Raw genomic sequence first — 19,492 nt, 5'->3', positions numbered from 1 at the left:
TTGGATGGGTGGGCGCATGCACGCACACACGCATGCACGCACGCACACACGCACGCACGCACGCACACACGCACGCACGCACACATTAAATAGAAAACAAATAAAAGATAGAGGACAGGGCCATCAGTGGATGCAGCTTGACATTCTTAAGCACTTTTAGGTTTAATCGTTTGGTTGCTGAAGAGGTATTTTGGTCGAATTTTAATATGGGCAAAAGGTCTGAATTACAAAAAAGCCTAAACTGGAAATAATTCCTTTAAAAAAAAGTTACAATTTACACACAGACTGTCAAATACAGACCCTTTATGGGAGTTTGTCATCACTGGAGTCAGTGAAAAAACCAATGGGGTCTTATTTCCTGCTCTCTGCAGTGTTGTTTTTAGCAAATTTAGATTTTAGTCGTAGTCTCTTGAATAGTTTTAATTTAGTTTTAGTCACATTTTAGTCACCTGGAATGTCTTAGTGTTAGTCTAGTTTTAGTCGACTAAATGCCTTGATGCCGTCGTCATGAGTGTAAAATGACTTATACTGGATCTCTTGTCCACTAGTCCCTGTCAAACAACTAGTTTTTATCGGTTGACGAAATTGTCAGTATATTTAGTCTTAGTTTTCATTTAGTTTCCATTTAGTTTGTCAGTGAAAAGTCGACGAAAACAACACTGACTCTCTGTCACAGTCACACATGCTACGGGTTTCATATGCCGCCATTTAGATCTCACGCATGACAAAAAGGTAGCCAAGCAGAAAATACACATTCCGTACGTGTTCATTTGCACGACACAATGTGATGACATTTCACATGTCACTCTGTCTCATTCAAAGTAATGCCCGTGCAGGGATGAATGAATCGATAATAACCACTGTGGCTGTGCTGATGGAGGGACTGACTGCCACAATTAAAACATCTCCCAGTTAACAGCACACAATACATAATGAGCATACTATCAGGTCACGTATAAATAAGCACGGAGGGCAGATCTATGACGCATTGCTGTCATAGACGCAGCTGGGAAGATCTGGCTTCTGACAGTTGAAGGGGAAGCACAATAAACAACGTTTGTCTCGTGAAATGTCCATAATGAGATCTATCTCCACCTGTCTTAACGTGTAAATCCCAGTCACAAACAACTAGTTTTTTAGAGTAGAAACAGGTCATTTCAAGGACCCATTTCTGTTTTCAAGGACAAATCAAGTTGGGTACAAAGTGACGACGTTGGACCACTGAGCAAGAGGCAAACAAATGAGCATTTAGTCACCAAGTAAAAGCAGCTTGACAATGTAACAAAAGAACATCATTGTCTCCCTGCCAAAAACACACAAAACAATACTTGATAAAAGATAGAAAATGAAATATTGCACTGCATTAAAGTCAAAATATCAAGCCACACATGGCTTAGCTAAACTATCTGTACGCTCGCAAAGCAGTATTTATTGCAATGATGTGCAGTTGTCGCAGAAGTTGTATAGTTTTGTTTGTTTGTGTATCACCGAGTGATCCTTCAAGCACTTAGAACCTAAGGCCTCAGTCACAGCGGACTGACCTCATGCCTCCTTCTATGCATGAGGAGTCCAAGCTGCTTCTTTTCACCTGACAGAGGGGAATTTCCCCGGCCGGACGTAGCGCGTGGAAGGGACACGTTATTCCGACCAGTTCCTTTCCCGTCCATCAGGCGCCCCGGCTGGCCAGGGGGAGGTAGTTTTAGAGCATGTTTTTGTGAGGGTATCTACCCTAGGGGACACGGGGAGAACATGCAAACTCCACACAGAAAGGCCTATCGCCAACCCCCGCCTCGGGTATGGGCACTGATGACACGGAGGAGGGAACACGCCGCCAGTGCCCACAGCGTCCCCAGCGGGAATCGAACCCAGGACCTTCTAGCTGTGAGGCGACAGCACTACCAACTGTGCCACCGTTCCCCTTGCGCCCAAGACGTTTGATCCAAAAGACGAAGTTTATTGATATGAAAATGGATCGCATCGCTCCACAGCCTAGGAGACAAGACAGCTGTCTCAATAGTGTGACTGAGGCCTTAGCGTCCGTATTCTGGGATTATCATAACATTAGGGTTATTAGGGTCAAAGATTAGGGTGAAAGAAATATGTAGGGTTTAAGTGCTTAAGTAATAGTTACTCCCAGTCTTGCCTACTACACACCCTAATCAGTTTTTGCTAATGAACAACTAATAACAGACAAAATCCTGATTTTGCCAATTACTCTTCTTCTTCTTGTTTGTATTATTTTTAATTTTGTTTGTTTGTTTGTTTTTTTTGGGGGGGGGGGGTGATATTTTTAGGTGGTTCGGGCATCTGGTTAGGATGACCCTCGGGCGTCTCCCTAGGGAGGTCCTCGACGCACGTCCCACTGGGAGGAGACCCCGGGGCAGACCAAGGTGCAGTTGGAGGAAATACATTGACCAACTGGCCTTGGAGCGTCTCGGGATCCCCCAGGAGGAAGTCACTAATGTTGCTCTGGAGAGGAAAGTCTGGAGCTCTCTGGTGGAGCCGTTGCCCCCGCGACCCGACTACAAATAAGCGGTTGAAGATGGATGGATGGATGGATGGGTTGATATTTTTATCATCTTGATGTTCTAGATATGAAATAGGGTGACCGGGCAATTTTTTTAAAGGGGAAACTTATTCGCAACATAAACGGTACACATTTCAAAAACAGAGGAGAGTAAATTGACTTAATGATACAGATCGTGAATCATTCCCACGATGACTCACAATCGCCAAGGCCCCCCTTGAGATAATGATTACCTACTGAGCACAGCTCTGCACAGAGAACTGACAAATTGATATGTGTAGGTACACCGTAAAGTCTGCTCTGTTAACTCAGAGGACAAACAATAATAGTTGTGGGTCAATTCTTTCACTCTCAGAGTGTGCATACTACGGTACGCCTCTTCCATAGACAATATTTAGGGTGAAATGCTTTTGTATATCAGCAATATACTCACTCCAAAATATTACCAATGCTTGAGAAATGAAGCACGATGGTGGATACTAATACAGTCATAATTATTACATAATCGCCTGATCACAGTTTTGTCAGCCAATTAATTTTGCATAATCGTAAAATTGTTTCCATTTGTGTTCATAAAAACAGCAGGGTGAAATGAACAAGAAGTGCCATATTTCCATCGTATCATTTCCGGAATGCCCGTCATTCAGACGCACCGCCGTTCCGAATCGCTCATTACTACAACGTTGGCCCTATAACTGCACGCGGAAGCCACGCCGTCGGAAAGCCATTCTGTCCCCATTATTTCCATTCATGTCCATGAATGCAGTACCACGGTGCAGTACAGCAGTGAATGAATGCAGTACAGCAGTGAATGAATGCAGTACAGCAGTGAATGAATGCAGTACAGCAGTGAATGAATGCAGTACCACGGTGCAGTACAGCAGTACCACGGTGCAGTACAGCAGTGAATGAATGCAGTACCACGGTGCAGTACAGCAGTGAATGAATGCAGTACAGCAGTGAATGAATGCAGTACAGCAGTGAATGAATGCAGTACCACGGTGCAGTACAGCAGTGAATGAATGCAGTACCACGGTGCAGTACAGCAGTGAATGAATGCAGTACCACGGTGCAGTACAGCAGTGAATGAATGCAGTACCACGGTGCAGTACAGCAGTGAATGAATGCAGTACCACGGTGCAGTACAGCAGTGAATGAATGCAGTACCACGGTGCAGTACAGCAGTGAATGAATGCAGTACCACGGTGCAGTACAGCAGTGAATGAATGCAGTACCACGGTGCAGTACAGCAGTGAATTAATGCAGTACCACGGTGCAGTACAGCAGTGAATGAATGCAGTACCACGGTGCAGTACAGCAGTGAATGAATGCAGTACCACGGTGCAGTACAGCAGTGAATGAATGCAGTACCACGGTGCAGTACAGCAGTGAATGAATGCAGTACCACGGTGCAGTACAGCAGTGAATGAATGCAGTACCACAGTGCAGTACAGCAGTGAATGAATGCAGTACCACGGTGCAGTACAGCAGTGCTCACCAGCAACCTTTGCAGTGCAGGATGCTCACAAAGTGACCTTGTACATTAAAGTATTGTTGTTTTGGCCACAGTACATTCTAGCAGTTAAGTCATCCAAACTAGCCGACACATGAGAAATGGTGACATATGGAATTGCATAGACGTATAATTTATAGGTTTGATATGTTCCGATGTTCAACGCCAAATGCACAATCGAATCATTAACATCAGTCAACTATAATCCCATGACAGTGACAGCCCTACCAGTAGAGCAGGCGAACAGACACTGAAGGATAAGGATTCTAGCCCATTCTGACCTGAGATCAGATTCTAAAAATTTCAGTCGTTCTTCGATTTTTCAAAAATAGCAGACCTACAAGCTCGTAGCACGCCACTCGGTGGCGCGCTATGAGCTTGTAGATCTGCTATTTTTCAAAAGCTAAAGCATAACATGATGCCAACACCAAAATGGGTTCCCGTTCAGAATGGGCTAGTATCCCCGTGTTGTCCCGCAAGTACTCACCTGAGAGTGAAGATTTGCACGGACGAAAGAGTAGACAGAGACAGAAAGGTCGAGACGGTCTCCCTCTGCCGGATGGGTTTGGAAGGGACCATCACCACAAAGTTGTTGTCCAGTCTCAGCTCCGACAGCGGCTGGAAAAGCCTCACGCTCCCAATGCGCTGCATGGGCGTCGGCCCCGCAAAATAGCCCATGGGCTCGGCGTGTACGGCGCCGCCCTTCCGCGAGTCCTCCGAGCTGCAGTCCCCGCCGCTCCCCGACGACGACTGCACCACGTAGTACAGCTCCACGGGAGTGCCCTGGTCGGCCCGCTCGGAGGACGCCCTCTGCCTGCCCGCCGCCGGCCTCACGGTGGGGGGGCTGAACCAGCCGGCCAGGGGCTCCAGCTCGGCCACGCACAGCCCCAGTTCGCCCTTGAGCCGGCACGTGCCGCGCACCTCCTGCGTCTCGTGGAAGGCAAACATCCGGACGCAGGGCAGCTCGCTGCGGACGGCGCTGTGGTCGTCCCAGTCCCTCCCCGCCACGTAGAACAGCACCTGGACCTTGGGCCAGCTGGGGTGGACCCGCTCGCTGATGATGTAGGTGTGGACCTTCCAGTTCAGCGTGAAGAGAGGCGGAGACGACGCGGCGGAGGACGACGACGACGGCGCCAAGGACGGCCCGTTGAAGGGCCCCGGCGAGGCCTGCAACAGGTCCAGGGGCAAAGGCTGCTGGACGGACAGGGGCCCATAGCTGGCGTTCACAAAGGGCATCCGGCGCGCCCGGTGAACGAAGAAGGACTCCGTGCGGGCCCGCAGGCTGGAGTTCCGCATCAGGTCCTGGTTGGCCTCCTGCAGGAAGAAGGCGGACTCGGCGTTGACGATCCGGTAGCTGACGGGCAGGTAGATGGGCATGGGACCACCGTACCGCTGGAGGCCGTCGAGGATCACCCGGCCATCCACTGGCGAAACGGAGAGGAGGGGGAAGGGGGGAGAGAGACAGAGACAGAGAGAGAGGTTATATATAAAGGTCACTACATACTAAATAAAATATAGGAATAGAAAATATGGATTCGTGGAGTAATGCATGAATGAATGAATGAAATGATTGATAGATTCATGGATTGATGAACACTTTTCTTCCCATTCACAAGTTACACGAGTTAATCGATTGTAGAACAGCTTCCCTCCCAATAACTAGTCACACGAGTTATACGTTTTCATCGAAGGGGGCGGGGGGAAGGGGGGCTTTACAGAGTAAAAGCCGCCATGTCTGCCCCGGCACCCCGAGCTTCTATTTTGAAGGAATTTCCCGGCGCCGATTGTGTTTTAAAGCAGACTTTCATGAAAAGGAACGATGACGATGTGGTTCTTCAAAGGCTAGTGAAATCTAGGCCGTCAACGTTGCATTAATTAATCGCAAGAATATAATCAAAGAGCTGATGAAAGATGCCACTAATGTTCATTGCGGGGTAAAAGACAATTCTACAATGTATAAATGACACTTTGGAACAGTTTAAAGATGCTTACAAACAATATTAACAGAGAGAATGTAATAAATGATACCGTGGTTCCAAACCAAAATGTGAAATTACTTCTGAACGTGTTGATTCTCATGGGATTATTTGTGTAATAGGACCCAGGGCCCATATGAAAAGGAAGTGAACACCTGATAATTAAATGAGAAAGACTAGTAGCAAAAAATAAGTTAATGACAAAATTGCAAAAGGAATAATTTCAGGAGCATGGCTGGCAAACTTTGCATACCAAGTAATGTTTGCACAATCATGCAACGCCGAGACCGTAGCCAGGGAACGATATCTTCAGTCCATTTTAGTGGTGAACGTTAAATGGGTTTGTTGACATTTCCATTTTGATATCACTTTCATGAGTCACTGCGCTCGTTTAACCCGCTCTGAACGGGAACCCCTTTTGGCGTCTTAAAGCATTGCGTTAGCTATCGTAGCTATTGAAAAATAGCAGATCTACAAGCTCGTAGTGCTGCACCGAGTGCCGCGCTACGAGCTTGTAGGTCTGCTGATTTTTGGAAGAATCGTGAAAATGTGGCGCAAATCGAATATATATTCTTTCAGAGCGAACGTTTTTATTAACTCAAATCTTTGCTTCTGGGGAAGTCCCTGGAACAATATATTTTGAGATATAGGGGTCGGAGGCCCATATCATTTTTGGGGTCCTCGAGATGAAATATTAGATTAGATTGTCTTTATTATCCACAAGGGAAAATTGTTTTGCTCAAGGTCAATGCATACATTCAGGACAATACATACAGGACAATAAATAATTATACAAATACAATAAAACACCCAGCAAAGTACTAGTAAAATAATTATGTTTTTTTTTTTAAAGCTATTTAAAAGAAAGCAAAGTCTCTCTCCACACCATGAAACAGTGGGGGGGGGGGGGGGCACCACTGATATATAAACATGAGGTATTTCAGGAGAACTGTCAGGATTTTAAAAATACATTTTTGTAGAATCGAGCTCGGGTCTAAGCGGGTTAAAATAATATGTTAGACTGAATTCAAAACGAATGTCTTTCTAAAAGCTGCATTCTTATCAGTCCGTACCCCAGTTCCCCCGTTGCTCTCTCTCTGCTCCACGTCATCCCTCACTATACTCCAGTCTCTAACTCACACTTTTACACCGTCTGCCCTGCCACCTTTCCTCCCATCTTTTATTACTAGCTTGGGCTCCTTCCAGCTTCCTTCTCTTCACAACTTCCCTCCGTCACTTCTCCTCCAACTCCATTTCAACTCAAACCTCTGCATGTGCGCACACACACACACACACACACACACACACACACACACACACACACACACACACACACACACACACACACACACACACACACACACACACACACACACACACACACACACACACACACACACACACACACACACACACACACACACACACACACACACACACACACACACACCATTGAGAAACAACCAGAGCCTTTCTATTAGTCCTGACAACCTCCCCCCCTTCTCCTTTCCCCCTCCTCCGCCATCAAGCTCCAGATATTTGGGCTGATGGAAGATCCCAAGAGACGAGGCCATTGATTTTCCGTCCCCGACTACTCCCATGCCGTGGAGAGAGATGTGGCGGTTGATTTGTGACGGTCTGTCGTAGTGCAATGACCGCGGTTGGCCAGACGGGGACAGACAGCTGGCTATAATACAGGCACAAGTGCTGCAATCCTAAACAGCCCTGGAAGCTCAAGTGGTGTGGTTCAGTGCTCTTTTTTTTCCCTTCTCCCAATTAAACCAAACCGTTCTTCATTATGTAATACGCATGTCATTGGTTCCCGATAGACATTTTGTGTTTTGCGGAGTGCTGACCCAGCAACTGACTGAACGTATATCGTGCTGCAACACCTCAATATCTCTCATGAAAACTATAAGGTTTAAACTCTACAAGAATTGTAGATTTTATCCTGGTTAAAGCAAAAACATATATGTTAATGACGTTAAGAAGCTTTAGAACACTTTCATGGGGGTCTTTATGTGTGTAATATGTGGTTTTAGATATTTTAGATTTTAGCAGTGAGCACAGTGTCTCTGATGTCATGGACACTGGGCTCACTTCCTTCCTGGACTACATGTTGTCTCAGTAAGACAGCTCTCCCCCTATCCACAAGGAGGAGCAGAGCACCAAAGAATTATGGGAATTGTAGTCCAGGAAGTAAGTGAGCACAGTGTCGATGACATCAGAGACACTGTGCTCACTGCTACAATCTAAAATATCTAAAACCACATATTACACTCATGAAGACCCCCAGGAAAGTGTTCTAAAGCTTCTAAACGTCATTAACATATATATTTTTGCAAAAAGGGTGAAGTGTCCCTTTAAGACAATAGACATTGCTGCAGGTGCTATAGATGGTGCTCGTGCAAGATTGCATGGAGGATGTTCTTCCATCTCTCCTCTCCTGTTTGGCTGGAGGGGATGTGACACACTGTCCCAGTTTCCACTTATAGCGCTACTACTATGACGGAACAGAAACAGACTCCTCATTATAGCAGAACAACACTGTCATTTGTGATAAACCTCAGATTAAGGAATGTTTCTCTCGAAACATCTCATCTTGTTGATTCCCCATGGGGAACGGCGCGCGTGCATGGCTCTCCAATGTCAGAGGTGTGTGAGGTTTACTCTGGACTCACACACACTCACACGCAAACACAGACGACCCTCCTACAGAGAGCCACACCATAATAATGAATAATATGACATGGAATAATGTAAAGCCCCAGAATTACATCCCCTGGCCTACTGTACATCGTGCCCTTGAGATTAAAGTCTCCTGTCTTCCAGACATGGTCTTAACAAGCCCCCAGAACCTGCACGGTATAGAACAGTGAAGCGGCCGTCGCCTGGCTGTTAAATCGGAGATAGCAATACTTCCGCATTTAAAACACAATCGGTGCCGGGGATCTCTTTTCAAAATAGAAGCTCGGGGTGCCGGGGAAGATATGGCCGCTTTTACTCTGTGAGAAACTCTATGGTGCACCTGCTCGGTGCTCGAGACTTACGCATTTGGTCACCAAAACTTGATGCCCAAATGCAGAGTTAAGTGTTTTTCCTGGTGCTTCGAATGCCACTTAGTTGAAATGAATAGCTGGGGGCATAGCTCTAGGCATACTGTATTAATAGCTGGGGGCTCTAGGCATACTGTATTAATAGCTGGGGGCTCTAGGCATACTGTATTAATAGCTGGGGGCTCTAGGCATACTGTATTATAATTCTACATGGGTCTTAAGGATCTGATCACATATCAAACATGGATGACTGAGATGACTTGACCGAACACGACTCGCTTCACTGTATAACAGAGATGAAACAGCCTTGCCATTAAACGGACGTTAGATTATTTTTGTTATTGTGTTTGTTATCTGAAGCCTATGTAAATAGTACATTCATGCCGGAGTGAACGGGTATCTAAAAATAAAAAGTATAACATCTGTAATACAGTCTCCAGTTAACTTTTTTTTTTTCAGATCTCAAACCAAGTTATATAAATCCTTCTTTCCTTTGGCGTTTCCCTTTTCTCCACCTCTTCTTCCTCTAATAACTACAAATAATTAATCAAACAAACTTCCTATATGAGAGAGAGCAAGAGAGATCTGTATGGTATAGCTGAAGGAATTGATTGAGGTAAAAGGGAGGAAAGATGAGAGGGGGAAGAGGGAAATGGGCGTCTGTGTATAGCTACGTGGGACCTGGATACGGTCGGGGGGGATTGAGATTATACTCTATAGGGGCATGCTTGTAGCAGAAAATGAGGTGATATGTGCAAGGCCCGTATGCCTCTCACCCCCCCCCCGTATGTCTTCCCCTTCTCACGACCCACTTTTACATTGGAGTACATGCTTGTACACTGACATCTCTAATCACAGCCAAACCACTGCTTCATGGCAAATCTGCAAAGACACAACAAACAACCGTACAAGCAGCATGCTACTGTACAGTAGATGGATTAAACAAGAACATCATATCCACTGCATTCTGAGGTATAAGCCCTGTGCACACTGAACAACTAAAACAACTATGAACATCAATTATAAAAATAAAAAAAAGCACTCAGAAAAAGGCACTCAGACTAATGGAAAAGAAAAACAAAGCTGCGCTTTTGGGGCTTTTTGAGTATAAGCCAAAGTTACTTTCCATTCATCGTACCGGAATGAAATAATGATGCTCAAAGTTAGAAAGGCTAAAAAAGAACAGATAACCTTCACTGCTAATTGACAACTTCAAGAGCTTTGCAGGGCATAACGGCTTATTAGGTAAAGCTAAATAATGTAACCCAATATTACCCGGTAATGTTGAACACTATACCGAGCCCTGCCTATGTGACAAATAATTGTTTGAAAGGACCCAGTAAATATGCCAGTATATATCCGTCAGGGCATATACTGCATATACCACGATAACATTGGGAACAGCAGCATCCATCTGAAAGTACAACACCCGATACCTCACAAGTATCCTCGATAGCGGAAGTGAGAAACCACCAAATCTTTTACAATATGGATTCACCTGCCATGTTATGAAAGGCATCCTCCTCGTGTACTGTGTGCCAATGGCGTGCACAGATAGACACTAGGGGGTGCTAGAGCACCCCCTGCCCTTTTGGCAATTTTTCTCTTAAAAAAATAAATAAATAAAAATAAAAATATATTTTTTTCAAATATTGATAAAAAACGCTTCTACTATATTATTTAGGCCCCCACAATCTAAAGCTATGTTTCTATGTCCAGTGGTTCTTCGATTAAAGAAAAATAGCAGACCTACAAGCTCGTAGCGCGCCACTCGGTGGCGCGCTATGAGCTTGTAGGTCTGCTATTTTTCAATAGCTAAAGCACCAAAATGGGTTCCCGCCCCAAAATGCGCTGCACAAGGTGCCCTTTTTCACTTGAGCAACTGCCCCTCTAAATGTCTGTGCACGCCACTGCTGTGTGCTCTGTCATTCTGGCACACCCAAGCTTAAACCCAGTAAAAAAATAAGAGGTAATTAAAAAAGGCACACTGATAAACCGGAGGAGTTTTTCAACGTAAAATAGACGTAACTGCGGAGCCAACCGGTAGACTATAGTAGACTATAGGCTACTCGAGCTGTGCGAAGGTGTGTGTGCAATATTCCTCTCAGGCACGTGCACAGACTCCCCTCGCCAAGGCCACCTGTCTGACCTTTTCTTCATTGACATTTATCAAAAACAAATACAAATTGAGGCTAATCAGAGTGAAGGACGATCTTACGCGTTTGCCGTGTCCACCATATCCGGACGAGAACACTCCACAAAGCATGCCCGGCCATCTCAAACGGGTAAGACGTGATCATATTATTACTCCTCCTATCAAAACCCTGGTTTAAGAAAATGTGACCACTCCCAGTGGTTTGGGACACAAGTCGGCTCTAATGGAACTCCACAATTGACAGTTTTCGTTTTTAGCCATATTAACACAGTTGGAATGTTAAAGGTTTTCATTCCAACAGATAGTAGTTTTAGTGTCATTAAATCGTTGCAATTACATTGCAAAAATGTCTCTGTATTGAGTCATATCTTTTGCAAATACGTTCCAATTTCAATGAACAACACATATGAAAGCTTAGATTCTGTAGTTTCATAATATGTAAAAAACTGAAGTGTAGTTGTAGTGTTCTCATGCAGTGTAGAGAACTGTCACTAAACACAGAGTTAAATGACAACAGAGACTATTTGACCATTTACTGTTGCTCTTCCTCATGACAAACTGTAAAAACAACAATACAAACATTTAGGGTCTGTTCTTAATGACATAATTTCACAGTAAAAAAGAAAACAATTGAGTAGCTAATCACCTACACACCCTTCAATGGCAATTAGCAGGATGACATACACACTCTAGGCTATATGCTCTGCAGATCAGCAGCAAACATTGTTCAACAATTAACTTTCCCAAATTCCAAATAAAACATGTACACATAGTCACAAAGTGGTCACAGAAGGATGGTTAACAACTGAAAAACAACACAACTTATGGCATAGCCTCTAAAATGCTTCCAAGTGGGTTAACCCATTCTATACGGGTTACATTTTGGTGTTAGCATCATGTTATGCTTTAGCTATTGAAAAATAGCAGATCTACAAGCTCATAGCGCGCCACCGAGTGGCGCGCTACGAGCTTGTAGGTCTGCTATTTTTGAAAAATCGAAGGACGACTGACATTTTTTAATCTGATCTCAGGTCAGAATGGGTTAACAGCTCTGAACAGCCTGTGATGTTCTCCATGCACTGCTGCATCAACATGGTGCCGACAGGAAGTGACTCTCATTAAATGCAAGGAGTTTTCAAAGTAAAAGCACTGGTATTACCACCTTCACAAATCACAATAAAGTACTCAAAGCCCTTCCAAGGTGAACAGAAATACAAATGTACCGTCAAATTACTACAGACAATGGTAACCTTTTGCCTTAAAGGAAACACACTAGTCATTAAGCGACATATGAAGTAATTAAGTAATTAGAGCAGGTCATGTTTGCATGTTTGGAATTGTAACAACTGAAAGCAATATAATATATCAGAATTCTGATATTAACCTGCAAGGCCGCATTAAAGGACAACTTTAGTTTTTTTCAACTAAGGTTCATGTTTTAGGTTGTTATTAGAGAAACTAAAAGGTGAGTGTTCATTTTCTTTCATTTGCTGCCTGCTTTTGTTTTGGGGATTTTAGCAGTTTTTGACAGGGGGGCGGGGCATTCGAGCATGGGGCTAATTATGTGTTTTTTTACAAAATGTTATGGCAATTTTTTTTATTTTGTATTTACTATAGTCTTAATAAACCCCAAGAAATTACATCTGACCACAAAAGATCACAGGATCTACTGAATGTGACAAACTGACATATTGAGCCTATACACACAGTATAAGCCTCCCCCCCCCCCCCCCCCCCCCCAGTAGATCCTGTGATCTTCTGTGGCCAGATGTAATTTCCTGGGGTTTATTAGGACTATAGTAAATAATACAAAAAGAAATCACCATAACATTTTGTAAAGAAATACATATTTAGTCCCATGCTCGAATGCCCCCGCCCCCCTGTCAAAAAGAGCTAAAATACCTAAAACGAAAGATGGCAGCAAATGAAAAAAAATGAACACTCATCTTTTACTTTCTCTAATAACAACCTAAACATGAACCTTGGTTGAAAAAAAACTAAAGTTGTCCTTTAAGTGCCCATGTATTCTCCACACCTCTATCTCACAAGCCATGTGTGTTAATTTATTGCCAGCTTATTTATGAACGCGACACATCTGATGCCATGCTGAGGCACATTGAAAATGAGATATAGGGTGTTAACTTTATCTGAACACTCATACAGGATACAAGATAAAACAGTGCAATCAATTGGAATTGTGATTACTAAAGAGCTGGAGATTGGAAGCCTCTCCACAGGAATGAATACTATTGGCGCATAGAGGTTTAACTTTAACCACTTAAACGTGGTTATACTGCTACACACATGAACTATACTATAAGTTGGTTTTCCCTCCACACACACACACACACACACACACACACACACACACACACACACACACACACACACACACACACACACACACACACAGCTGATATACAAGCTCACTAAGATCGACTATTTTTGCGATGGGAGGGAAGCTAGGGTCAGTATGAAGGTGAACTTCCTTTATGCATATTTTCACATTTTGCCTAGTGTGGGTAGTATGAAACTGGAAATAATACAGAAAAAAAATAAGCTCCAGGCTTCAGATGCGTTTTTTTCTTTATTCACACAGACGAACATAAGTATTTACAGGCTTACTGGGACAGGTGGGCCTAGCTCCAAGCTTCCACCTCCACAGTCCTACTTGGACTGCCAGGCAGTGGGAGGCCTCCCTACTTATAAAGGCTAAAGGCCTATTCATAGTCTGGTTCCAATTTTACAATTTAGGCATTTAGCAGACGCTCTTAATCCAGAGCGACTTACAATAATCAGGAACAAAAGCATGGGAATACATCACAAAAGCATTTATCATAAAACATGCGTAAGCTAAGAAAGTAACAGTGGAATATCTATATTATGAGACTATACATATAAGCTATATATATATACTACTATGCTTCTACTATGGTTCCGATGAAATAACGTTGAGTGGTGGTGAGTAAAAACAGAGAGAAGGGCTGGAGCGGTGGCGGTTGTTTGCTCTTCACCGCGGCTCGTGACGTCATGTTGTAGTTCGGTGGTCACTTAACCACCGAAAATCCAGACTATGTATGAGCCTTAAGCCACTCCCACTGGAACACACCACCGTGAATCGATTCCACAATTACACCAGTAACTTCTTAATGTCCAGGGACAACACATATTATTCATCACATATTTATACATCACGTATTATTCAACCAATTATCCACATCATATAAACAATGAGAAAGCAGGGTACTCTAAGCAAACCCTCATACTAGTGTTGGTTTGTTCCCCACACCCCACAGCAGATAGTTGCTCCTAGCCCCTCTCGGGACCCCCCCGGTTGAGCTCTTTTGATCGTTCACCCGTAGGGTCCCTTAGCATATATATATATTCCACTGTCTATATGGTACACAGCTGTACATACACTCCGTTCAGGCCGTGCTGCGCTCCGCTTAAGTGGCCGTGAGATGTTTCACAGATGCAGGTGAAGGGAAACGTGGAAGAATTTTCATTTGGCGCAGATGCTGTTAAGTATTTTTCTTTTCCCCGTTTTGGCTGATCTGAAATTCTCACTTCCTTATTGACTTCCCATTGTACCGCCTCCCGCACCGACACTGGCTATAGCTGCGACAGAGCAGATCAGAGGCAGGAACGTATAGGGACGTGCAGCTATAGCCAGTGTCGGTGCGGGAGGCGGTACAATGGGAAGTCAATAAGGAAGTCAAGGAAGGAAGAGAGAATTTCAGAGCAGCCAAAACGGGGAGAAAAAAAAACTTAACAGCATCTGCGCCAAATGAAAATTTCTTCCACGTTTCCGTTGTCTCCTATATAGCAGTGTTATGCATCTTTGAAACATCTCACGACATCAGCACGGCCTGAACGGAGCGTACTGTATGTACAGCTGTGTACCATATAGAACGATGAAAAGAGCTCAACCGGAAGGGGGGGGGGGGGGAGGTCCCGAGAGGGGCTAAGTTGCTCCCTACAATGGAGTCAACCAATTATCAATCAACATCAAACAATATATATTAAGTCCAACAAATGTCATTCTCTGCAACACAAACGATAAATTCAGAGTTCAATTCGGTGTCAGTGGCGCGTGGTGACCTGCCACATACTATAAGACCTGCTGTACAGTATGTGCCCCGTGGCTACACCAATACATTATCCTAGTTAGTACGTTGTCCAGAGGGACAGCGACGGCCAGTTGAGACATTACTAGCACGCCAATTGATTTGAGTGCACAATCCTTGCATGACATACACAGGAGAACTATGTCCAAGAACATATAGATTCCACCAAAAGTTAATCAGATCACATGGAGGAGAAGCAGAGTACAGCAGACCTCGGTCATCTTTCATCGCCAGGCAACACTTTCATGCAGCAATCGATTGGCTGAATCATATTTACCCCTTTTTGAAAAATGAAGGAAAATAAGGAATTGTGACTATACTGTAGGCCGTGATGGATATGGCGAGCCCTATATATTTTATTCATGGGTATCAGCAATAAAAGTCTTTTCTTTGCGTCTGTACATCTGGGTCTCTGCTTTCACTGATTTAGTTAAACATGCATATATAGATAATGCATGCTATACCCTTCCCCATGTCTCTCTCCCCCTCACTTTCTCTTTCATCTGACCTTTTGAACACACACGCACACAGACGCGCACGCACGCACGCACACACGCACGCACACACAGTCGCACACATATAACGGGGTTGGGGGGGAGGGGGTTGGGTAATTAATGCCCATCATCACAAGACTGCATGTCGCACAAAGATAGTGAAAATAGCATTGTCTGTATTCAATTATTTTCTTTTTTCCAATAATGAAAAAGGAACCATTTTGGACATACAAGGTTTCCAACCTGCACAGAGAGACGATATTAAAAATGTCCCAGATAATGAGAGTGGGTGTCAGAAAGTAACGGTGTGAATCCTTGCCTTCTTTGAGCTATCTAAATTGTATCTGTAATTGAATTAAGTGTAATTGGAGTCATCTTTGAAAGCTGTAGTGTATACTGTAGGCCTATAGTGTGTCCAGTGTTGTTTTTGGCAGCAAATTTCTAATTCTAGTTTTAGTCATAGTCTCTTGAATAGTTTTGCATTTAGTTTTAGTCACATTTTAGTCACCTGGAATGTTTTAGTGTTTTAGTTTTAGTCTTTATATCATAAGAATTTAGTCGACTAAATCTACAGTTGATTTAGTTGACAAATGTATTTTGTCAGGCCTGATGTTTTCACTTGATGAAAATAGCCGATCTACAAGCCCGTGTGTCGCAGCATGCAACCAAGTGTAAAATGACTTATACTGGATCTCTTGTCCACTAGTCCCTTCCTAACATTTTAGTCTAGTTTGTATTTGTTGACGAAATGGTCAGTATATTTAGTCTTAGTTTTAGTCATCATAGCTTAGTTTTCATGTCGTTTTCCATTTAGTTTGTCAGTGGAAAAAGGTAGTCGACGAACATTTTTTGTCTTAGTTTTAGTCGACGAAAACTGTGTGTCACTCCCCTACCAGAGATGTAGCCCATCCAAGCTATACCGAATGCTGATACAGCTGAGGCAATTAAGCATGCATGCCTCCCAAGCCATTATGTCAATAACAATGTCAACTAAATGAAACATGGCACACAAGTTTTGCTTTGAGCGAAGTTCGCTGTAGACACAAGAATATGTAAATTGGCAGTTTCAGGGTGCACACTGTGCCATCTCCACAGAAGCTAAACGATGGATTGTTAAAAAGTGCATTCTGTAAGGAAAAAGTTTCATATTGTGTGTGTGTGTGTGTGTGTGTGTGTGTGTGTGTGTGTGTGTGTGTGTGTGTGTGTGTGTGTGTGTGTGTGTGTGTGTGTGTGTGACTGTGTGTGAGATTCATTTCTGATAGCAGGTGCATGTGTATAAATGACAGAAAAAGAGCAGGGGGAAAGGCAAGGAGGGATGTTGCATTTTGCAGCTACTGGTATTTTTCCTATGAGAGACAGAATGGAGAAGATATAGCTGCATCATATCGCTACACACGCTTGCATTTATCTTTAGCAACAAACAAAAAAGTAAGCACAGTACATTTACTCTATCGCTGTATTTTGATGCAGGCATTTTTTACTTGTAACAGAGTATTTCTACGTTGCGTTATTGCCATTAACAATCTGAGTACTTCTTCCCCCACTGTCAGGAAATCAATATCACACCAACGGGCCTTAAGTTTCCTCGGCCCCGCGAGCATCGACAAAATGCTTCACCTCTTAACAACCCTGCAGCACAAGAGGTCGAAAAATGGAGGACAACTAATCAGGCAATGGCTCCTCCGTGCCATCACCACCAAGTACTGTGACTCCTATTATAGCACAGCAATGACCTTTGACCTTCTTATACTGTAGAATATATGTGACCAAATTATTTTTGACTTATTAGACGTAATAATTGACTTATTAGTTGTTCAGTTTGAGTTGAGTTTTGAGATACGGCTTATAGAGTAATGTCTTGCAGAAAACAGCGAGTTGAGAAAAGAAGGCTTGAAAGGTTTCACTTCTGTGGAGTGTGGACTCTAACATTATATCTACATTTATATCATATTTACATGTAGATTTCAGCTCTGACACTTATTTCAGACATGCTCTAGTATGTGAAGAGTCTTCCTGTGCTATTAACTCATAAAAAAGGGGGGTTTCTCCTCTGGTGAAAAGCTGCATTTGCGCAATGGCTCAGTCAAATCTGGTCACATAATTATGTATCCGTTGACTTTTTAAAATCATGGATATTTCTGTAATTCAGCCTCACATGGCATAATAATGATGCATGCCGAGCACTAAGCAGCACCCTAACCAGTGTTAAGCAAAGAGAGCCAAAAACACAGTGAAATATAGCACAGAGAGGGAGAGGAATAATGCTTCTGGCAGCAACTTGGCATATACTGGAGTCTCATTCTCACAATGAGAACACACTCTCAATAACTATTCACGGTTTGGGATATGCCTGTGGATCTGGATTCAGAGTAAAGACCTGAATAACACAATTGTGTTTCCGATTCTATAGGCATGTGCGGAACACGCAGACCTCAGAATGCATGGATGGCAGGATGGTACATAGTAGCAAAGAATGAGTCACAATCATTAATTGATACATTAATTGATACCCACAATCAAATGTTTAGTTAAGAGCCACATGTGGCTCTAGAGCTGCAGGTTGCCTACCCCTGAGTTAAGCCTATATGCATTTTTCTTTTTTTTCTTTTTTCTTCAAAATATAGGCAAAATCTAAGCCCGGCTTAGATTCTTCCTCACACAATCAATGGCCAGAAGTTTATAGTTTTTATGAAATCTATGTCTGACTAACATTCTCTGCTTTGTGTAACCCGAGTTATGTTTAAAAAGGGTAGGCGATATATAAGCCTCGGCTTCTGCCCTCACCTTTTCGGTGCCACTAGTATTTAGTGGATTTTATGCATGTACTCCTTTTTCCATTTATGGACCGAAATAAAATATATCCATCTACACTTTTCTTTGTACTGTCATGTCAGTGACTCTGTTCTTTACTAACTGTACCAGCAATGTCACTTAAACTCTGCAATAGCAGTTGGTCCAGCTACTTTACTTCATGTGTTAATTTTTAGACAATTATTGCATAGTAATTCAATACATAAACGTGAATTCAATTTCCAAAGTCAATTTCCATCTGCAGTCTCCACACATACAAAATACTACAATACAAAACGATACAGAAGAAAACAGTCAAATACCTAAAACAAAAAAATATATATAGGATCTAATTTAAACCTCTGAAAAGTAATTTAAACTCTGCAATAGTTTGAGTTGTCCACAGCCTGTCATGCTTGCTTGTTGTTGTTTATCCAAGAGACTTCAGAGATTAATCGGCTGGCATTGAATCGTGCCTTTCAGCTCCACACGACACCGGAGTGATAAATAATCAGATAATTTAAATCTGTATTTTGCAGTCATGACATTACGGTGAAACGTGTTTTTATTTAACTTGTTAGATAAGACGAGAGACAGGTCCACAGCTAAATGATGATGAGAAGTGGACCCATCTAGAGCTTCAACTCCTGAGAGCGTGAAATGAATATGAGTATACTAGTCTACATCTGTACCCAAAGTGTGTTATGATTCTAAGTACTGGCACTTTGAAGACATGACTCACTGTAGAGGAGATTGTCACGGCATGAGACAATTAAGTGTTGGATCCAAGTGCAGAACCACTTGCAGGGAATACAGGCAGATGAAGTTCAATGGAGATGTATTAGCGAACACAG

The 19,492-nt window shown here is 43.2% G+C and overlaps 1 protein-coding gene across 1 annotated transcript in view; it reads right to left on the bottom strand.

The window, feature by feature from the left end:
* LOC310878841 (transmembrane protein 132C-like) overlaps positions 1–19,492 on the bottom strand; it is a gene marked incomplete at both ends in the record, with an annotated part of 240,058 nt that overhangs the window by 181,304 nt on the left and 39,262 nt on the right. Inside the window, one exon of the mRNA XM_083793256.1 lies at positions 4,528–5,464. Coding sequence (XP_083649382.1) covers positions 4,528–5,464 — 937 coding nt within the window. The remainder of the gene's footprint in view (positions 1–4,527; positions 5,465–19,492) is intronic.

This window comes from Protomyctophum parallelum (genome assembly GCF_964188405.1).
Source record: "Protomyctophum parallelum genome assembly, chromosome: 21".
In the NCBI taxonomy this organism is placed as follows: domain Eukaryota; kingdom Metazoa; phylum Chordata; class Actinopteri; order Myctophiformes; family Myctophidae; genus Protomyctophum; species Protomyctophum parallelum.
Note: the sequence above shows the minus strand (reverse complement) of the source record. Positions and strands in the feature narration are given on the sequence as shown.